Raw genomic sequence first — 18,614 nt, forward strand, 5'->3', positions numbered from 1 at the left:
ACAAAGACGCCACTTCACTTGCTAACTCCTTAGCCTCTCTAGGATTCACTCAACATATTTCGAGTCCAACACATCACTTAGGAAGGTTGCTAGACTGGCTTGCAGACCTAAACTGGAACACAACCAACATAGCAATCACCCCTAATCTGTGTTCTGACCACCACACCATCACCTTTATGGTGCCTGTCACATCTGCCTAGACAATACCCACGATCTTCCCCCGGCGATCACAAGATGCTCCTGTAATTTCACTAAGGAGCGACTCCTCCCCATCGCGACAGCAGACCGCACCCTCGACTCTGTCACCATGCCATCTAATCCTTCAGACCTGGTTGGCACTTACAGCATTGCCATCAGTCAGCCTTTGATGCTATCGACACACTCAACCTTTGCAGAGCCAAACCATCCACGTGCATTAACTATTGGTATACACAGCCTCCAAGCCATGCAAGCCAAGAAGCGTGCCTTCGAAACCAGATGGCAAAAATAATCATCACCAGCTAAAAAAAAAACGTCCTCAATTTCTCTAAGGAAAACAAGTGAGCCGTCCGTATAGCCAAAGCAACTGCCCTCTCAAACAGGATCTCCAAAGCCCAATCCCAATCACGTGAACTATTCTCTATCGTACGTGAACTTGAATCCACCATCACACCAATTGCCAACTACACCAAATATGACACCTGGTGCCAAAATATCCATGATGCCCTCACCAACAAGATCCCCATCCTTCTGGTAAAAATCGAAAAGAGAGCATCTGTCCTTGCAAAAGCACATAGGATGGAGCCTAGTCACTCCCCGCCCCCATCCCCAGACCCCTCCATGGTCAACACCTTCAACTTCATTCCTGTCGCAGAATTATGAATGTCCACTCTCATTGCTGGTCTGAAGCCTTGACGCTGCCAAGGTGACATGTCCAGCTCCTCTTATCAAGGACTGTGCAAATGCCCTGACCCCTATTATTACTGCATCAATCAACTGTTTGTTTGCCACATAACCTTAAGGAAGCTTGGACCTCCACACTCATCAAAAAATCCTCCCTAAATCCCACAGTTCCTACCAACTACAGGCCCATCACCACGGTCCCTTTCCTTCTCCCTTGCACCACACTGCCTACATTCAGATTCAAGCCGACCTAGAACACCACATCATCCTTAGCCCATGACAGTCAGTCTTCCGTCCAGGTCATGGCACAGAATCTGCCCTCCTGGACCTCAAAACCAGTTGGACGACATACATGATGCTGGCAACCTTGCCCTCCTCTTACTGCTAGAACGTTCAAACACTCTGCGACCACCTTACTACAACTGCCAATTTTTCCCCTAGCGCCACCAAATGGATCGCCTCATTCCTTGCCCTCAGAACAGCCTGTGTCTACGCTGGCAGTACAGCTACCCACCCAAATCAAGTTCCCTGTGGAGTTCCACAATGCTCCGGTGTGTCACCAACATTATACAATATCTATACAAAAGACTATGGGTATATCATACACCAACTATGCAGATGATACCCAAATCCTCCTCCCCCTCTCAGGCAACTGTGAACAGGACTCCAGACACATAAATAGAATCTGTGACACTATTTAAACCTGGATGGCCACACACCAGCTCTGTCTTAACGATATGATATATAATATGATATGATGTGGCATTTATAACGCGCCTGTACAAAAGTGTTTCTAGGCTCGACAAAAAAAGGAGGGGGAAACAAGGGAGGACAAAATAACGATCTTACTAAGCCTTGTGTCATTCAGAACGTGCAAGTATGGGGAAGAGGGAAGAGAGACGTGCTAGGGGGAGGTGAAGGGGGAAGTGACATTAACTCACAAATGCAGCCAGCAGGTGGCTCATAAGTGCGGGGAGAAGGGACTGTAGGGTTGCAGATACAGAACCTTAAGTGATGGGTATCCCGGAGGCAGTGCACGAGCTACTGGCCATGCAGGAGCTTGGGCCTGACATCAGAGCGTGACCAGTGCGCGGAGCAGTCGGGTGCATCAGCACGGGAGAGGAAGGGAGAAAGGAGAAGCGAAAAGGAAGGTCTTGAGTTGCTTCCAGAACCAGAGGTGGTTCTGCTCAAATTTGAGAGAGGCAGGAAGGCTGTTCCAGAGGGAGGCCCGAGCCGAGGAGATAGATCTGCCCCCAACTCTCTGCTTAGAGAAGCTTCTGACCCTTAGAGTTGGAGGTGGATGAGCGGAAATCTCGAGAAGGAAGATGTGTAGGAAGAGAAATTTGGAGGTCGTGCAGAAAGCCTTGTGGACAGTGCAGAGTGTCTTGAAGTTGATCTTTGCAGCCACAGGGAGCCAATGAAGAGTTTTCAGAGCAGGAGAGATACGATCCCTGGGCTTGAGGCCAAGGACAAGTCTTGCAGTCCTGTTTTGGATAAGTTGTAAAGGTCGAAGAGTAGAGGCAGGAAGATTTAGAAAGAGGCTGTTGCAATAGTCCAGCCTACAGAGGACCAGAGCTCTGGAGACAGTGAGCTTCTGGGGGAAAGTGAGAAAAGGAAGAATACCTCTGAGGAGGTGCAGCCGATAGTTTGACTTCTTAGAGACGTCAGAGATGTGAGGAGAGAGGGAGAGGGTTGAGTCGAAGATGACACCAATGTTCTAGCCTCATAGAAAGGAGCAGGAAGAGGGCCCAGAGTGGGCGGTCAGAGAGAGAGAGAGGAAAGGAGGGAGCGGATGTCCCAATGAGTAGGGATCCCCCCTTCACATCTTACCAAACCTGATCCAGCCTACTGTGCTTTCACTATTGATGCCTGCATGACCCGCTATGTCGACACAATTATGTCCTCAGGTGCCCACACCACTAAACTTTTAAATGCAACCAAACCTTTCCTCTCCTCACAAGACCCTTTGACCAGTAACTGGCTCTCGGCTTGACTACTGTAATTCCCTTCTTGCTGGCACGTCAGAGAGTACCCTTAAACAACTCCAAACTATCCAGAAAATGCCATTTGGGCATCTATGAGCTTATCCAGACAAGAACATGTCTCAACTCATAGAAAAGCTGCTCATTGGTTACCAGTCAGAGAATGGATCAACTTTAAAATCCTTTCCATTATTCATCGCTGCCTCTCTAACTCTGCACTGCCTTACCTCTCGCAGAGAATTTCCAAGAACAACTTGTCTAGACCTACGAGACCTATCTACAGCCACAGACTAACCACCCTGCACTTCAGTCAAACTACAGCCACCTACCTGGTAACTATCCCTCCTCCTGCTTGACCTCCCCCTCCGTCTCCCCACTCTCCCTTGCAACCAGCGCCTTGATGCCTGGGGGTTTTGTGTGCTCTATAAATGTATTAAATAAATAAAAAGTACAAATGTTTCATTTTAGAGCTAGAGCAGTTGGGAACGTTTGCTCTAGGTTCAATGATACAGTGTAAGATGTCACTCTCTCTCTCACTCACAGCTTTTAGTTTTGACTGTTTCACATTTGTAAACCTCCACTCTGGGTTTCAGCAAAGGGTCTCTGTCTTTTTCACAGTGTTTAACTTTTGCAAGCTGTTGCAAACTCACACACTGTCACTACACATTGCAGGGATATGAGAGAAGGTTTTCCCTTCCTCTCAGTGTTTTACTTTCTTCAGCTGCAAGTCTCACCCACATAGTAGGCCTTCTCCAGCTATCATCATCCTCCTTCCTTAGGTTTTCTGACTTTCAGTGTTGGTGACATGTCTCTCACAAGGTTCCATGGGCTGATAATCACTAGTGGTGTCCTGTCCCCCTGATGTCCTTCAACCGCACTGCCAAGCTCCCTCTCAGGCAAGGTGCAGGATTTTCTCCTCCTTCCTCTTTCATGTCTTCTCTCTCGCAGCCACCGCTTCTAACTTTGGTGTCTGACATTGAGTTGTAAGTCTCTTATTGTATCTCCATTGTCTTCATTGGATAGAACTTTTGGGCTTTCTCACAGTGGTTATCAATGCTCATCTTCTTCTCCAGCAGGATCCCAACACTTTGGTCTTCCGACAGCTTATTTTTCCACACAGAGCCACAGATACACTCCAGTGACTGAGCATGAAGGACAAACTTGAAATGTTTCAGTTTTATGTCGTGTGATGGAGACCCTTCACCAAAATGCAGAAGAGGGAGGTGCCATTTGCTCATATCTGGCACAATAAAATTCCAAATAGAAGGACCTGCACCAGAAATGGATTGGATGTGTGCTACTTTAGTCCTGAATCGGAGTGTTTCTTCTCTTAAGGTGCGTTTACCTTTTAGGCCTCGGAGGCTCTTATGATGTCAGGTAGGACTGTAAGGTAAACAAGGAGTGTAAAGTGAAGTATATTGTGAATTAAGCAAGTGAGTTGGACCTTGATTCTTGCTGTCAAAGGGAGACATTACAGCACTTTATGAAGTGCAGTGATATAGTTGAAGGGTCTTCAACCAGCACAGAGGTCTGCAGCCAGGTGTATACCAACACAGTATCTCACCTCCTAGCAGGCTACATAATGACTTCAGGTCAGTTCCTGACAGACAGAATTGAGGAGGGTTCTGTTCACGTGAACAGATGTTGCCACTCACCACTCATACCGAGGACTAGTTTCCCCCTTTCCGGTGGCTACATAAGGAGTCCTGGCCAGCTCCAGGCAGACAGCAGTGAGGAGGCTGCTGGTCACATGACCAGGCCCTGCCCCACTCAGCTGTTATGCCCACGACTAGTTTCCCAACTTTACAGTGGCTACATAAGGAGTCCAGGCCAGCTCCAGACAGACAGCACTGAGGAGGCTGCTGGTCATGTGACCAGGGCCTGAAACTCAGCTGCTCCATCCACCACCAGTTTTCCACCTTCTAGACGGCTACATACGGACACCATCCAGCTGCAACCAGACATCATTAAGGAGGCTGTTGGTCACGTAACCAGGCTCTGCCGCTTAGCTGCAACCCACCACCTATTTCATCACTCCTCCTGAGGCATCCTCATTTTCGGCATCTTTAGCAAATGACGGATGAAGATCTAACCTGTTTTTGCCTGTTTGAGCTAGATAGAGCCACGGGCTACACAGCTATCCTCATTTCAGCTATAAACAAGTATCTCATCCCTTCGCAGCCTATCCCCACCCTCGCTAGGGTTTAAACGGCCAAGCACCCTGGGCAACCCCAGCCGGCTACCGTAGCGAACCTCATCAATATGGCCCTTGTCCTCATCCAAAAGCCACTGACCACACATGCATATCCAATATTGCTGATCAATGCTCACTCTGAAGTTGCTAATGCAGTTGAGGTCAAAAACCTCACCTCGTATAACAACCTTGATGCCCTCTTCATCACTAAAACATGGTTAACCGAATCTTCCTCTGATGTTTACGACATCCTCCTAACCCCTGGGTACTGAATCCAATGAGCAGACTGGCCAGGAAGGGCAAGAGGTGGAATGGCAGCCACATCCTCAGAAGCGATTGGCCATGCTTCATCATCCCCTCTGCCACAACAAGCCCCTTTGAATCACTCACCAGCCGGTTCCCTTTATCTCAAAGAGTATCCATCACGTTCCACCTCAGCTACTGACCAACTCACAGGATTGACTCTTTCGGTGATGACATCTCCTACTTACTCTCCCCTGCCTAATTAGCACATCCTCATAATATCGTTCTCTGAGAGTTTAACATCCAAGACTCTAGCGCCAACAACCATACATGAAACAAGCTATTCTACCATATCTGTGCACCTTAAGCAAATTGTGCTATCCCCATATACAAAAAAGTTAACACCCTAGACCAAGTATTTACATAAGCCGCCCCATCATCCGTGCAGAACCTAACCCATACGACTGGGCTAATCATGCTACTATCCCACTGTCTATCCCCCCCACTCAACCATGGCCCACAAAGGTCAGGATGAAAGCCCCCTTCACTCAGTGCCTCTCATTCTAAATCTATGTGTTCATTGAGCTAGAGACACACTTGGCTGGCTTCCCTGCCTCAGGGAGTGCCTTGGTCCTCCTAGAATTACCAACTCCTCTATGAATCTGGTGAACCCAAAAACACCAGCCACAGTAAGACCAATCCCTCCAAACCTTGGTACAGCCCTGTGCTAGCATCCAACAAATGCTCCATCCGAGCCCTATGGAAACTGTGGGCACATAAAATGTAACCCTGGAGATTTCACAAACCTCAAATCTATCTGCGTCAACTGCCGAAATCTGATCACCGAGGCCTACGCTGCTTACTACTCCACCAGCATTGGAGAAGCCGCTAATAGGAGCAAAGCCCTCTTGGAAGTAGTAAAGCATTGTACTAAACCTTCACCCGACCCTGAAGTGCCAGCAACTCAGGAGACATGCAATGGAATCAATTACATTTACATTGAAAAAATAGACAAAATCTGACAGATCTTTGAATTAACCACTCCCAGAGTGCATCTCAGCACACATATTGCCTCTCTGGAATAAATGCTCTCTTCTCTTCCCCCCCTAGACTTCCTAGAAAATGGTGACCTCCCTTAAACCCATCGCCTATCGCATGATTTTATTCAGGCCCTTTAACATTGACGGGCTAGGTGCTCAACACACGCCTGAGCATCATTAATGCCTCCCTGCCTGAAGGGTCATTCCCAGACACCCTCAAGACTGGTCTCATAAGACCTCTTTTGAAACTGAATCTAGACCCAGATGACCTGGTCAACTACTGGCTCCTTTACGAGACTCCTGTTTATATACAAAATCTTTGAAAGAAAATGTAGTCAAATCACAACTATACTCTAGAATCGAGCAACTACTTTTACTACAAGACTATCGGTTGGGGTTCAACCCCAAGTGCAGCATTGCGGCAGCCACCGGCCAGGTGGTGGAAGATGCTTTCCGAATCATGGATAAGAGTGACTCATGCTTCTTCGGCCTCAATGGCCTCTCAGCTGCATTTGACACTGTCAACCATCACATCCTCAACAAATGCTCAAGTAGTGTCTCCCTGCTTTTCTGACAGAATGAATGGGGTTTGTGAGTTATATGGAAGTACAAATGAGATGCCGTGTAGGGGCTTTCAAGTAATCTGGGCCATTACGTCAGCGCGCCTCTGGCAAAAGGTACCCAATCCAGTATTTGGGTCACAGTTTCCTCTGTGAAAAAGCCTTCTGGGATACAGTGGTCCTTACTTCCCCTAGTCTGCTTCTTGCAGGTTACTGAGGTAAAACGCATCACGCTACTTATATAGTGAGCAAAAGCACTCTCTACAAAAAAGGAGAGAATCCCGAGAGTAAAAGACAGGGGGCGCAAAGGAGGTGCCGGGGGCTCTCTCCAACAGAAAACTGGGGTGCAGCTGTTTTTATTGTACTACCTCAAATTTCAATCTGCAGCTTTGAAAGATGTCTCTGTTGGCAATGTGAGGTGCAGAGGACATTCATTTACTCTGGATTTTGATATGAATAACGCTAACATTATTAATAACTTGTCTCAGGTAGAGGAGCTCATAATGAACAAAATCAATTTGAATCAGAAGAAACCACATCTAGTACATTTCTGAATGGAAAAAGAAGCAAAAAAGCCATGCTTATATTTTGATTCAATAACGTGGATATCTCTGCACAGGATGCCATCTCAAAAACTGAATCATATAGGAGGGTAAACCATTTGAACAATGTAGAATGTACCGGCTTACATAACATATAGACACAGCAAACAATGTTATACCCTTAACAGTAAGTACAATGCTATGTTTGCATGCCAGTCCCATGATCTTCCAGACTTACCATTAATTGTGAAAAAGTGGAGACCTCATGGGTGAGGTTGTTCGAGTCCAATGTGATCAGCCTTCCAAGTTTTGGTTTCTCGACAACAGTATACGTGATAGTCCTGTTCACAGCATTTTCTTTGTCATTTGTTACTGCTTGCAAAACACTGGATGAAATACTTTTTTTCGTACCTGAAATTATGTAAAATACTTACGGTCAAACACTATTTTGAATGTAGGGGATACAGTAAATAAAGATATAATGGACGATAATGCCAAAGACAGCGACATGACCACCACGTTGTCGGCATGGGACGGAGTCAGAAAACATGCCCTGACACTATAGAAGTGGCTCACATTTGTCATTCTGAGCCAGAAGATAGATAGTTAACCTAGCAGTAGCCTATTCGTTCAAGGATAGTACACAAACATAAAGAGCATCAGAATAGTTTTCCGGCACTGCTTAAATTATGCAGATGGATGTATGAGATGTATGGAAGCAAACTCAGCATACAAATATTGAAGACCCACAAGTGGAATTTGATTAACCCAATCGAGGTATGCTGCAATATGGATTCCACATTAATGAAGATAAAACTGTAGCATGAGAGAGGTAGCTGGGATCCAGTAGGTGATCATGTACACCTGCTTATTACGGTGCTGGAATAAATACTATTTTTAATTTCTCTTTGGAACATTGTGGTTATCTTTACGGTCTTGTAATGGTTACTCATCTCACTGGGCAGGTAATTCTATTAACACCACAGTGTGAAGTGAACCACCAATCAGAATGATTGGAACAGTGGAATAAAATGGAATACACCCGCTTTCTGAGCAAGCTGTTGGCTGCTTCAGCTCACTTCTCTGCCCAATAAGGTTTTCTCCTCCTGCCCATTTCCCACCTAACATTGGCTGTCTGGGAAATCGGAAATAGGCACATCCAAGAGCTTTTCAAATTTCCATAGCACCCAAATTGGTTGAATTTTCTGACAGGTAAAGCTTTGTGTCCACCATGCTTTAGAGGTAAAAGCATTGTGTCCACCATGCTTTAGAGGTAAATGCTTTGTGTGTGACAAAAAAATTATAAGTTACTCACCGTAGTGACTAACGTACTCTTAGTCTATGGTCCCCTTTCCTCCATACTGTATAGGGGCGTCCCTTCCAAGGGACGGGAGACGGAACCTTTTTCACCAGAAAAAACGTTCGTCCCCTTTGAATTTAGAGGCACGTGGGGGCGCGGCCTAGGGAGCATGTGCTGCCCTGACTCCGCCTTCCAGCGCCACACCTCAGTCCCAATTTACGCGTCGACAATAAATTTAACATTTCCCAATGACACCAGTATTATTAAGGGGTAGGTTTTGTGGGATGTATGGAGGAAAGGGGACTATGGACTAAGAGTACGTTAGTCACTACGGTGAGTAACTTATAATTACCCTTACGTCCCGTCCCCTTTCCTCCATACTGTATGGGCGATTACAACTGAGGGAGGAGAGGAGACCCTCCTTAAGCAAATAGGTTCCTGAGAACCGCCTGTCCAAAAGCTGCATCGGATCTAGTGTCGGCACCCAAACAGTAATGCTTGCAGAAAGATGAGGGAGAGGCCCAAGTGGCCGCCCTGCTTATGACTTGCCAAGGGACATGGCGCTGGAATGCGATGGCCGTTGCCTTGGCCCTGACTGCGTGGGCATGCATGTTGGCCGGTAGCGGCCTGTGCTGGCCCTGGTACGCTTCCTTGATGGCAGAGACCATCCAGCAGGATATGAAGGTCTTAGAGGCCTGATAGCCTGGCCTCAAGCCTCCGAAAGTGACAAACAGATCATCCAACTTGCGGAAGCCCACTGGTTCTGTCCAAGTAGAAATTTAGGGCACACCTGACATTCATGCCGTGCAGCACTCTCTGTGCTTCGTCCTTGGGAACGGGAAAGAACTTGGGAAGGACTATTTCCTTGTTCAAATGAAATGCAGATGGAACCTTGGGCAGAAATGCCGGGTGCATCCGCATGGCTACCTTGTCCTTGTGAAAGGTGGTATATGGTTCAGAGGCGACCAGTGTCCGAATCTCGCTGACTGGGAGCCGAGGTAAGACCGACTAGTAAGGCTGTCTTGATGGTGACCAGCCTAATGTCCGCGGACGCCATTGGCTCGAATGGTTTTTGTGCCAGGGCACCCCAGACTATGTTAAGGTCCCACACCAGGTGCAGTCTCTTCACGGGTGGGTAGAGCCTAGCGAGACCAGTCAGATGCTTCTTGACGATAGGGTTGGAGGAGGAAAAAATGCCTTCCTCCAAGTTCCTATAAGCCCCAATGGCTGCAAGGTATTTACGGCAGGCGTCGACCTGTACGCCCGAATGAGCGAGGTGCGACGAAAAGGAGAGCACGTTGTCCAACTTGCAGGCCAAGGGGTCAATTTCCTTGGAGTCTGCCCAGTGGCAGAATCTGGTCCATTTGCTTTTGTACTGGGCCCTGGTGGCTTTGCTCCTGGCACACTGTATGATCTCCAGATTGGCCTGTTAGAGGCTAAGGTGCTGAAGTGTTACCTGATCAGGTAGCATGCTGTGAGGGCTAGTTTTCCTGGCGCAGGGTGGATTATTCTGCCCCCCTGCTGCGCCAGAAGATGTGCTGGTACCGTCGGGAGGTGTATCGGGGGCACCTCCGAGAGGGTGAGTAGTTCCGAAAACCATGGCCGGGCCGGCCACCATGGAGCTATTAGAATGATGCAGAGTCAGTGAGAGTCCTTAATCTTGCAAATTACCCTGTGGATCAGGGGAGTAGGCGGAAAGGTGTAGGCTTTCATGCCGGTCCACTGGAGGTGAAATGCGTCGGCCAGAGAGCCAGCGCCCTGACCCTGCTAGGATGCAAACAGGGGGCACTTCTTGTTGTGCCCGGTGGCAAAGAACCACTTGGGGATGACCCCACCTGTTGAAGATCTTCTGAATAACAAGGTCATTTAGCTGCCACTCGTGATTGTCCATTCCCAGCATGCTGAGCTGGTCCGCCTGCAGGTTGGATTCCCCGGGATATGGACTGCCGAAAGGTAAATGTTTTCCATGGCCTATTCCCACATGCTGATCGCCAGCCTGAACAGAGGAGGGGACCTGGTGCCTCCCTGCTTTTTGACATAGTACATGCTGGTCGAGTTGTCTGTCTGGATGAGGACAACCTTTCCCTTGAGAAGTGGTAGGAATGCTCTGAGCGCTAGCCAGATGACGTTCAGCTCCAACCAATTGATGTGGTATTCCTGCTCCTGCCGAGTCCAGTTGCCGTGGACCGAGAGATCGTCCAGGGTGGCTCCCCAGCCCTCGAGCGAGGAGTCTGTGGTGATGGTAGCCTGCGGGGAGGGTGGCCGAAAGGGCTTGCCCGTCTGTAGGTTGCAGTCCATGGACGACCATGTTAGGTCTGGGTGGAGAGATGGAGGAACGTTGATCATCTCAGATTGCGAGCCCCGCTCCTGATTCCATGAGGCTGCAAAGTGCAGCAGAATCCTTCTCATCCTTAGTCTCGTGTGCAGCACGGCTAATAGGATCGCTGCTAGTAGACCCAGGAGATGTTGGTTCCAACATGCCAAGATCCCTTCTATGCTGAGGAAGTGGGCGGCGGCCCTTTTGATGTCCGGGATTTTGTCTTACGACGGGAAGACCCTCTCAAAGCACGTGTCCCAAATGAATCCCAGGAATGTCAGAGTCTGCGTGGGGAGCAGCTGTGACTTCTTGGGGTGGAGCGAAAAGCCCAGGTCGTGCAGTGTATTCATAAGGGCATGGGAAAAGTGGTGAATGGCTTCTGGAGATGTAGCCCTGACCAGCCAGTCGTCAAGATATGGGTAGATGTGGAGACCCTGCTCTCGGAGGAGGGCCGCTAGAGCGTTCATGAGTCTGGTAAAGACCCTGGGGGCCGAGTTGAGGCCAAATGGAAAGACTTTGTATTGGAAATGGTAGCCCATGATCCTGAACCGTAGGAAAGAATGATGGGCTGCCAAATCGGTATGTGTAGGTACGCGTCCCCGAGGTCCAGGGAGCACATCCAGTCTCCCTTGTCCAATGTCTCCACTATAAAAGCTGGTGTAACCATCTTGAATTTTTGCAGGGGTAGGGAGAGGTTGAGGGTGGAAAGGTCCAGCACAACTCTCAGCCCCGCCCGGTTCTTCTTCTGAATGGAGAAAATCCTGGAGTAGAAGCCAAAGCCTTGCTGGGAGGCTGGGACTTCCTCCACTGCCTGGCTCTCTACGAGCGACCGGATCTCTGCCAAAAGAGTTGCTGTTCCAACCTGTGGGAGTGGAGTGTAGGAGGGAGGAAAGGCTGGGATAGGAAGGCGGTACCCTGTGGATACAACGGAGAGGACCCAGGGGTCAGCGAAATACTAGGCGCCAGAATTGTGCATGGAGATGAAGCCTGCCCCCCGCCGGAGTCACGTGGACCCGAATGGGCGTGTTATGCCTTCTTGCCTTCTTTCCCTCGGAGGCTGAGGAGGGGGGACTGGAAAAAGCCCTTAACCCCCCCCCCCTTTTTGTTGTTTGCACCAGTTCTGAGACAGTGAGCGGTCCGGCTGCCTGGATCTGCATTCCTGGAAGCCGCGGAACCCTACATATGTACAACCTTTTTCCGAGCGTTGCTGAGATTGGGTGTACGATTTGGACGTGGTCTTTGTTAGAATGGATAAAGACTTTGTTGTTTGGGAGCTGTTCTTTTTGTCCTGCTCTTCGTCCGTAGAGGGGTAGAAGAGCCCCCCCGACCCCCTGCACAGTAGATCTAGAATGGGCTCCTGGACGTCAGGGTTGAATTTCGTTGCCTGGAGCCAGGCTGTTCTTCTCATGTCCGTGACAATGCAGATGGCACAGCCAGAGGTATCAATATGAGCCACTGTGGATTCCATGAGGTCATGCGCTACTAGCTTGGCTTCCGCAAGCCCCGCCTTAAAGTGTGCTTGGCAATGGGTGACAAGTTCTGGGAGGAAGTCGCAATTTCCCGCCATAACCGTTGGTTGGCGGCGGCAAGCATGGCATCTGCGTTGGCCTGACGCAGGTGCAAGGAGGCGTTGTAGTAGATCTTTTTGCCGTACGCCTCCCAGATCTTCTCCTCCTTGCCTGGCGGCGCCGCAGAGGAGGCGGCGGAAGACGACTTAGGCTTGGAGTATAGTGATGCTGCAGCAATCACAGAGGAGTGTGGCTGGGAATAGGTCAAGAGCAAGAGTGTACCCCCCTCCATCTGTCTGTACTTGGCTTCCAGGCATCGGTTGACCGGCTGGACTGAGTGGGGCTTGAGCCATCCCTTCTTGGCCAGGGAGACTACATCAGTTTGCAGTGGAATCCCCGTGTTGGCAGAAGGGAGTCTTGTGAGGACTTCAGTCAGAACCCCCTCTGCCGACTGTTCGACCTCGGGTTGGGGGAGCCCCAGGTACTCCGCCAGGCCAGCAAGACGTTCATGGAAGGCCCTGGCTGAGGATGGCGTGTCCGGATCCTCCTCCTCATCCATATACTGTGGATCGGGAGGATCTTGTGGAGGAGGGGTAGATAGCGCCGCAGGCTGGGGTACAGGGACTGGAAATTGAGGAGGCGGCGGAGGTTGTGGAGTTGGCTGACCTGGGCCTGAGGACCAGATGAAGGTGTCTGTGGTGCCTCTAGCATGGCGGGGAGGACTTCCCTGCCTGCGTCTTTGATGATAACCCCCATCTGAGGAGACCTCATGAGTCCGAGAAACTTCTCAAAGAGCACCTCCTCATTGGCCAAAGAGGTGGTAGGGGGTACCAACAGGGTAGCGGGGGGCTGCTGGGGCCGCTGCATACCGTGTTCATATGGATGCAAAGGAACGTTGCCCTGCGCAAATGAAGGGTAGACTGTAGGCCACGTACCTGGTTGAGGCTAGTCCCACCTTGACACTCATTCTTCGCCGAATTCGTGGAATGGCGTCGGACAGGTGCCCCTTTCTGATACTGCGTCCATTTTGTCGGGCTGCCTGCCACGTGTATGCGACGTGTTGCCAGCCCACTGGACCCGGCCTCATCCAAAACTCTTGAGTGTGGATCACGAGGCCTACCCTGCTCTTCAGGTATCGGCCCAGTAGGTGTAAAGCCCCTGATCCGGGGGTCGGTAGAGCTGCGTTTAGGCGGCCCCTCGGACGTATTGCCGGTAATAGGGCGTAGCCTCTCAGATGTATTGCCGCTGTTAGGGCGTAGCCCCTCAGCCATTGAGCCGGTAAAAGGGCGTAGCCCCTCGGTTGTAGCCCCGGTACAAGAATCTTCCGGTCCCTTGACACTGCACCCTGGAGGATCTGAGGACCCCTCGACCCAGAGTCCGGTAGCTTTAGCAGCCTCGGGGCACGTGCCAGTAGAAGGACCTGGCCGGTCGCTCCCGCGCGGGAGAGTCCCTGGGAAAGTGTCTCCCTTGCAGGGTGCGCTGGAAATTATTGGCGCTACCTTGGGCCTGGTTCGATGTTTCACGAAGTTCTTGAGATACTCTGGAGGCGACCGCTGGAAGAGCTCCCTCCATCTGGCTATCCTGTTCTTCAGCACCTTCGAGGACAGCAAGTCACACGGCGAACATGATTGCCAACCGTGGTCTGGGCCAAGGCAACGTAGGCAGAGGGCGTGGGGGTCTGAAGTTGAGAACAGACCATTGCAGGACGGACACCTGCTGAACCCTGTAGAAGTTGACATGCGCCAGGGAGGAGCGTTACGCCTGAGGACCGAGTACCTGAATGATAGATAAGCGAAAAAAACAAAGAAGAGGTATTTGGGTGTGGAATTACATAGCCGAAGCCAAACCCAGGAGCGCTGGTGAATTCGGCCCGTTCCCGTCGATGCGGAAAAGGGGACTGAGGTGTGGCGCCGAAAGGCGGAGTCAGGGCAGTGCATGCTCCCTGGGCCGCGCCCCTCTAAATTTAAAGGGGAAGAAGGTTTTTTCTGGTAAAAAAGGTTCCGTCTCCTGTCCCTTGGAAGGGACACCCCTATAAAGTAGGGAGGAAAGGGGACGGGACGTAAGAATAAGAGAAATTACCAGCTCAATGTTTTTTCTTTGAGGAGCAAATGGCAGTAATGTCTGGAGTGGCACCGTACCAGGTGGAAACTGCCCGTGTCCTCATTAGAAGCCATTGCTTGTCCAGGTCACCTCAGGCAGCAACCTCCCAGTATGGTGTGCCACTGCAAGCATTATTGACTACGCGATTACATGTAACACTTTCCCAACATTTATTCTGAATTTGTTTTAAAGTGTTGGCCCTTTTATCATTATTCAGTTCTCTTAGCGAGACCACTGCCCTACCTCACTGGGGACCAGATGCTGCCACAAGCGAGGTGATGCTTTGACCAGGAGCAGCGTGTGGAATATCCTCTGGCTACCCCCAGAAGGCAGAGGTTCACGAGATTGCCACCACAGATGTTCCTGTCCCTTTAAGGGAATCTAGGAATTGTGGTCCTGCAAACCAGCAGCATCTGTATGCTTGCCATTCCTTCCATGGTTGCAGATAAGATAATGGAGTCCGTCAGGGGGCAATGCCATGGTTTGACCACCACAGAATGGACAACACAATGGGAGCGACTAGCCAGCCACAAGCCCCACATCAGAACTGGAATCCATCCTCAGGGATGTGGGCCACTGGCCAATCCCTAAACCAGCTGCTTTAAAAGACAAGCCTGAGTTCATTTACCCGATAGGGGTGTGACTTCAAGGTCAGGGTGTGGCAGGTGGAGAGAGGGCTGCTGAAGTGGAGGGATTAACCAATTATGCACCCTACATCAGGACTATAAACCATTCCCCTGGGTACAATCCAACAGCCAAACCCCATTGTGCCTACTGCACTCGAGCACCCTTACACCAGAGGGAAGCAAGACGTCGGGTCCAAAACCCTATAAAGGGCAGGGCATGTGCCAGAATGTTGTAGGAGGCAGGAGGAATGGTTCTTTCGGATCTATGTGATCACTACGACGCCCAAAATTCAGACGGCCGAAAATGCAGACTATTTTTTCTTTCTTTTTTAAAACCCCCTTTGCCCTACATACGCATGCGGGGGGAAATCCCTGCAGCCCCCCCCCATACTATTATATCCCATACCCCCCAGATATATGTGGTGTAAGGGGAGTTGAAAAAATAAGTCAGAATTTCAGGCGTTGGAATTCTGAGGGTGACATTTTGAGCAATTATCGTTCTTTCAGAGCTGGCTGGAGAGGTGAACAGAAGGAGCTGGAAAAAGCACTGGAGGAGTTAGAGCAGGAGCCAGAGACTGGAGGAGAGCCCCTGGATAGTGAGGAGAGAAGGAGACAGAACAATAAAGGAGAGTGCCAGTCAGCTGGGGTAAGCAGTAGAGAGAGGGCTGCAGGTGAAAGACCAGGATGTAGCCAGGGAAGACATACCCTTCAGATGAGGAAGTAAGAGACCTAGCGTGATGTGAGGCAAAAGACCAAGAAGATTTGGAGGGGAGTGACTCAGCAAGCTAGATTTGGGCAGATCCAGAAGACTGGCAAGAGAAAAATCCAGACATCTGGGAGTAACATGTCCCCAATAGCTGGGTGAAGATCCTGAGATCTGGGATGAGACAGACCCAGATATCTGGAATGAAGGACACCTGGAGGGTTTTTACAAGAGACACCCAGAGGCTGGGACAAGAGGGAACCAGAGTGCTGGAACAAGAAAGACCCAGGGGGTTGGGACCAGAGAGACCCCAAGGGTTGCGATCAGAGAGACCCAGAGGATTGGAACAAGAGAGACCCAGCGTGTTGGGACGAGAGAGACACAGAGAGTTGGAATGAGAAAGTGAGAGAGAGAAAGAGAGACTGAAACAGGTGGCTGGAGAACCAGAACCCTCCTGTGGCCTTGAACCTTCTGAAGGCCTGCCGCTCATGATTTTACCTACACATTCCATCGACTGGCTCCAAAGCTATGATTTGGGAGGAGGCTCCACCTAGTAAAGCTAGAAGAAGGGTGTGGGCACCACAGAGAAGAGATCCTGAGAAGACCGTAGAAGAGTGTGGGAACACCATTAAACTGAGAATGGGAACCAAGGAGAAGAGACCCTAAGAAGATGAGAGAAGCAGGGCATGGGAACCCCTTAAATCCTGGAGCATTACGTACATTGGTTATTGTGTTAACCTGTCGGGATTGACCTGGGAAAAATTACAGTTTGAGCACTCTTAACTTTCCAGAGAAACACTTCCTTTTGTTAAGCGGTACAAAAGCACTACCCACATCCTGGAGATTAAGCATCTTGACACCTTTAGTTTAGACATAATTTAATGTCAACCATGTGAAGACCAGGATGTATTCAGGGAAGACATACCTTGGAGGTGAGGAAGTAAGAGACCTAGCATGTTGTGAGGCAAAAGACCAAAATTATTTGGAGGACAGTGATTCAGAGAGCTGGAATTGGGCAGATCCAGAAGACTGGCAAGAGAAAAATCCAGACATCTGGGAGTATAAAGTCCCCAATGGCCAGGAGAAGAAAGATCCTGAGGTCTGCAATGAGACAGACCCAGATATCCGGGATATTCCATTCCCATTCCATCAACTGGCTCCAAAGCTATGATTTGGGAGGAGGCTCCACCTAGTAAAGCTAAAGCTAAAAGAATGGTGTGGGCACCACAGAGAAGTGATCCCGGGAAGACCATAGAAGGGTGTGGGAACACCTCTAAACTGAGAATGGGAACCAAGGAGAAGAGACCCTAAGAAGATGAGAGAAGAAGGGCATGGGAACCCCTTAAATATGGGAGCATAGCGTCATTGGTTATTGTGTTAATCTGCCGGGAGTGACTTGTGAAATATTTCAGTTTGCGCACTCTTAACGTCCCAGAGAAACACTTCCTTTGGTTAAGCGGTAAACAAACACTACCCACATCCTGGAGATTAAGCATCCTGACACCTTTATTTTAGAAGTTCATACACTACCATTTTTTATTTTGTTCGAATTGCTATATGCCCCTTACTTAATATACAATTCAGTGAATCATATCATTTTGTTTGCCCTTTTCCGTGTAATTCAATGTCAACCATGTGACAGTGCCTTATTTTTGATTCCTTCAAATGTGTATATACAGACATTGAAACTCACACTCAAGTTATTTTTGTGGAGGAAAGAATAACGGAGCCAGGAGAGATTATTCAGTGACTGAACACCACATTTGGCAAACATGTCCGTAGCACCAAAACAAGCCGGCGATAAGGGGTGATGTGCTGCTCATGTTATTTTCACCTTGCAGCACTTGCTGTGTGCACTAGAGGCACCACATATAAATATGGTAATTTGAAGGTTTCATCCAAGTACACTTTCCACACACTCCGTCGCAAATCTCTCTGGAGTAAATGCACCTGTACATGCAAGTGTATTGCACCATGACAATGAACATCCACATGCATCGACAGATGAGGTTGCACATTCATTTCCATTCACTTTCTCAAGGGGAGAAGAAGGTGCCGAGTAGATTAAGGTGTAGATGAATAGTGACAAATCCTAGGATCATGGTGAGAAAAATCAGAGTACAGGAAGAAGGGTTGCTGCTGAAAAGGAGTCATACCACGGAGGAGGTGAATGGCACAAAAGATACCTTCCGGTTACAGATCAGACATACATCACATCATGCATTGTATTTAAAATACCACCACCAGCACCAGAACACCCAGGTATGACCAGCCTGTGTGTTACTATCCCATAACAAATATCAAAATGTGTGGCAGTACTACACAGAGAAAGAACAGCAACCACATTTGGCCACTTACAAACACAGCTGGAAAATGATGTGCCTAGAATAGGGAAGGACCAACTTGGGTAGAACATCCATGCTGCCCCATACGCTATGCCAGAATGAATGGATATGGGAAGATGTGAGTAGATCCGAGGTACAACTGTCTATCATCATACAAGTGACATACCACCACCAGTCTGCAAAATTACAGCTGTGTCAACAAGCCCTACTCAAAGTACCTCAGCAATGATTACTGGATTCCGACAGATTATGAGAAAAACAGAACCCCAGTT

The 18,614-nt window shown here is 49.2% G+C and overlaps 1 protein-coding gene across 1 annotated transcript in view; it reads right to left on the reverse strand.

Moving 5' to 3' along the window:
- Nucleotides 1-18,614, reverse strand: part of LOC138511528 (chondroitin sulfate proteoglycan 4-like) — a 479,770-nt gene that overhangs the window by 89,910 nt on the left and 371,246 nt on the right. The window contains exon 8 of the mRNA XM_069627268.1: nucleotides 7,682-7,854. Within this exon, the coding sequence (XP_069483369.1) occupies nucleotides 7,682-7,854 (173 nt within the window). The remainder of the gene's footprint in view (nucleotides 1-7,681; nucleotides 7,855-18,614) is intronic.

The sequence above is a fragment of the Ambystoma mexicanum genome, chromosome 6p (assembly GCF_040938575.1).
Source record: "Ambystoma mexicanum isolate Mex_15411 chromosome 6p, UKY_AmexF1_1, whole genome shotgun sequence".
NCBI classification, from domain to species: Eukaryota; Metazoa; Chordata; class Amphibia; order Caudata; family Ambystomatidae; genus Ambystoma; species Ambystoma mexicanum.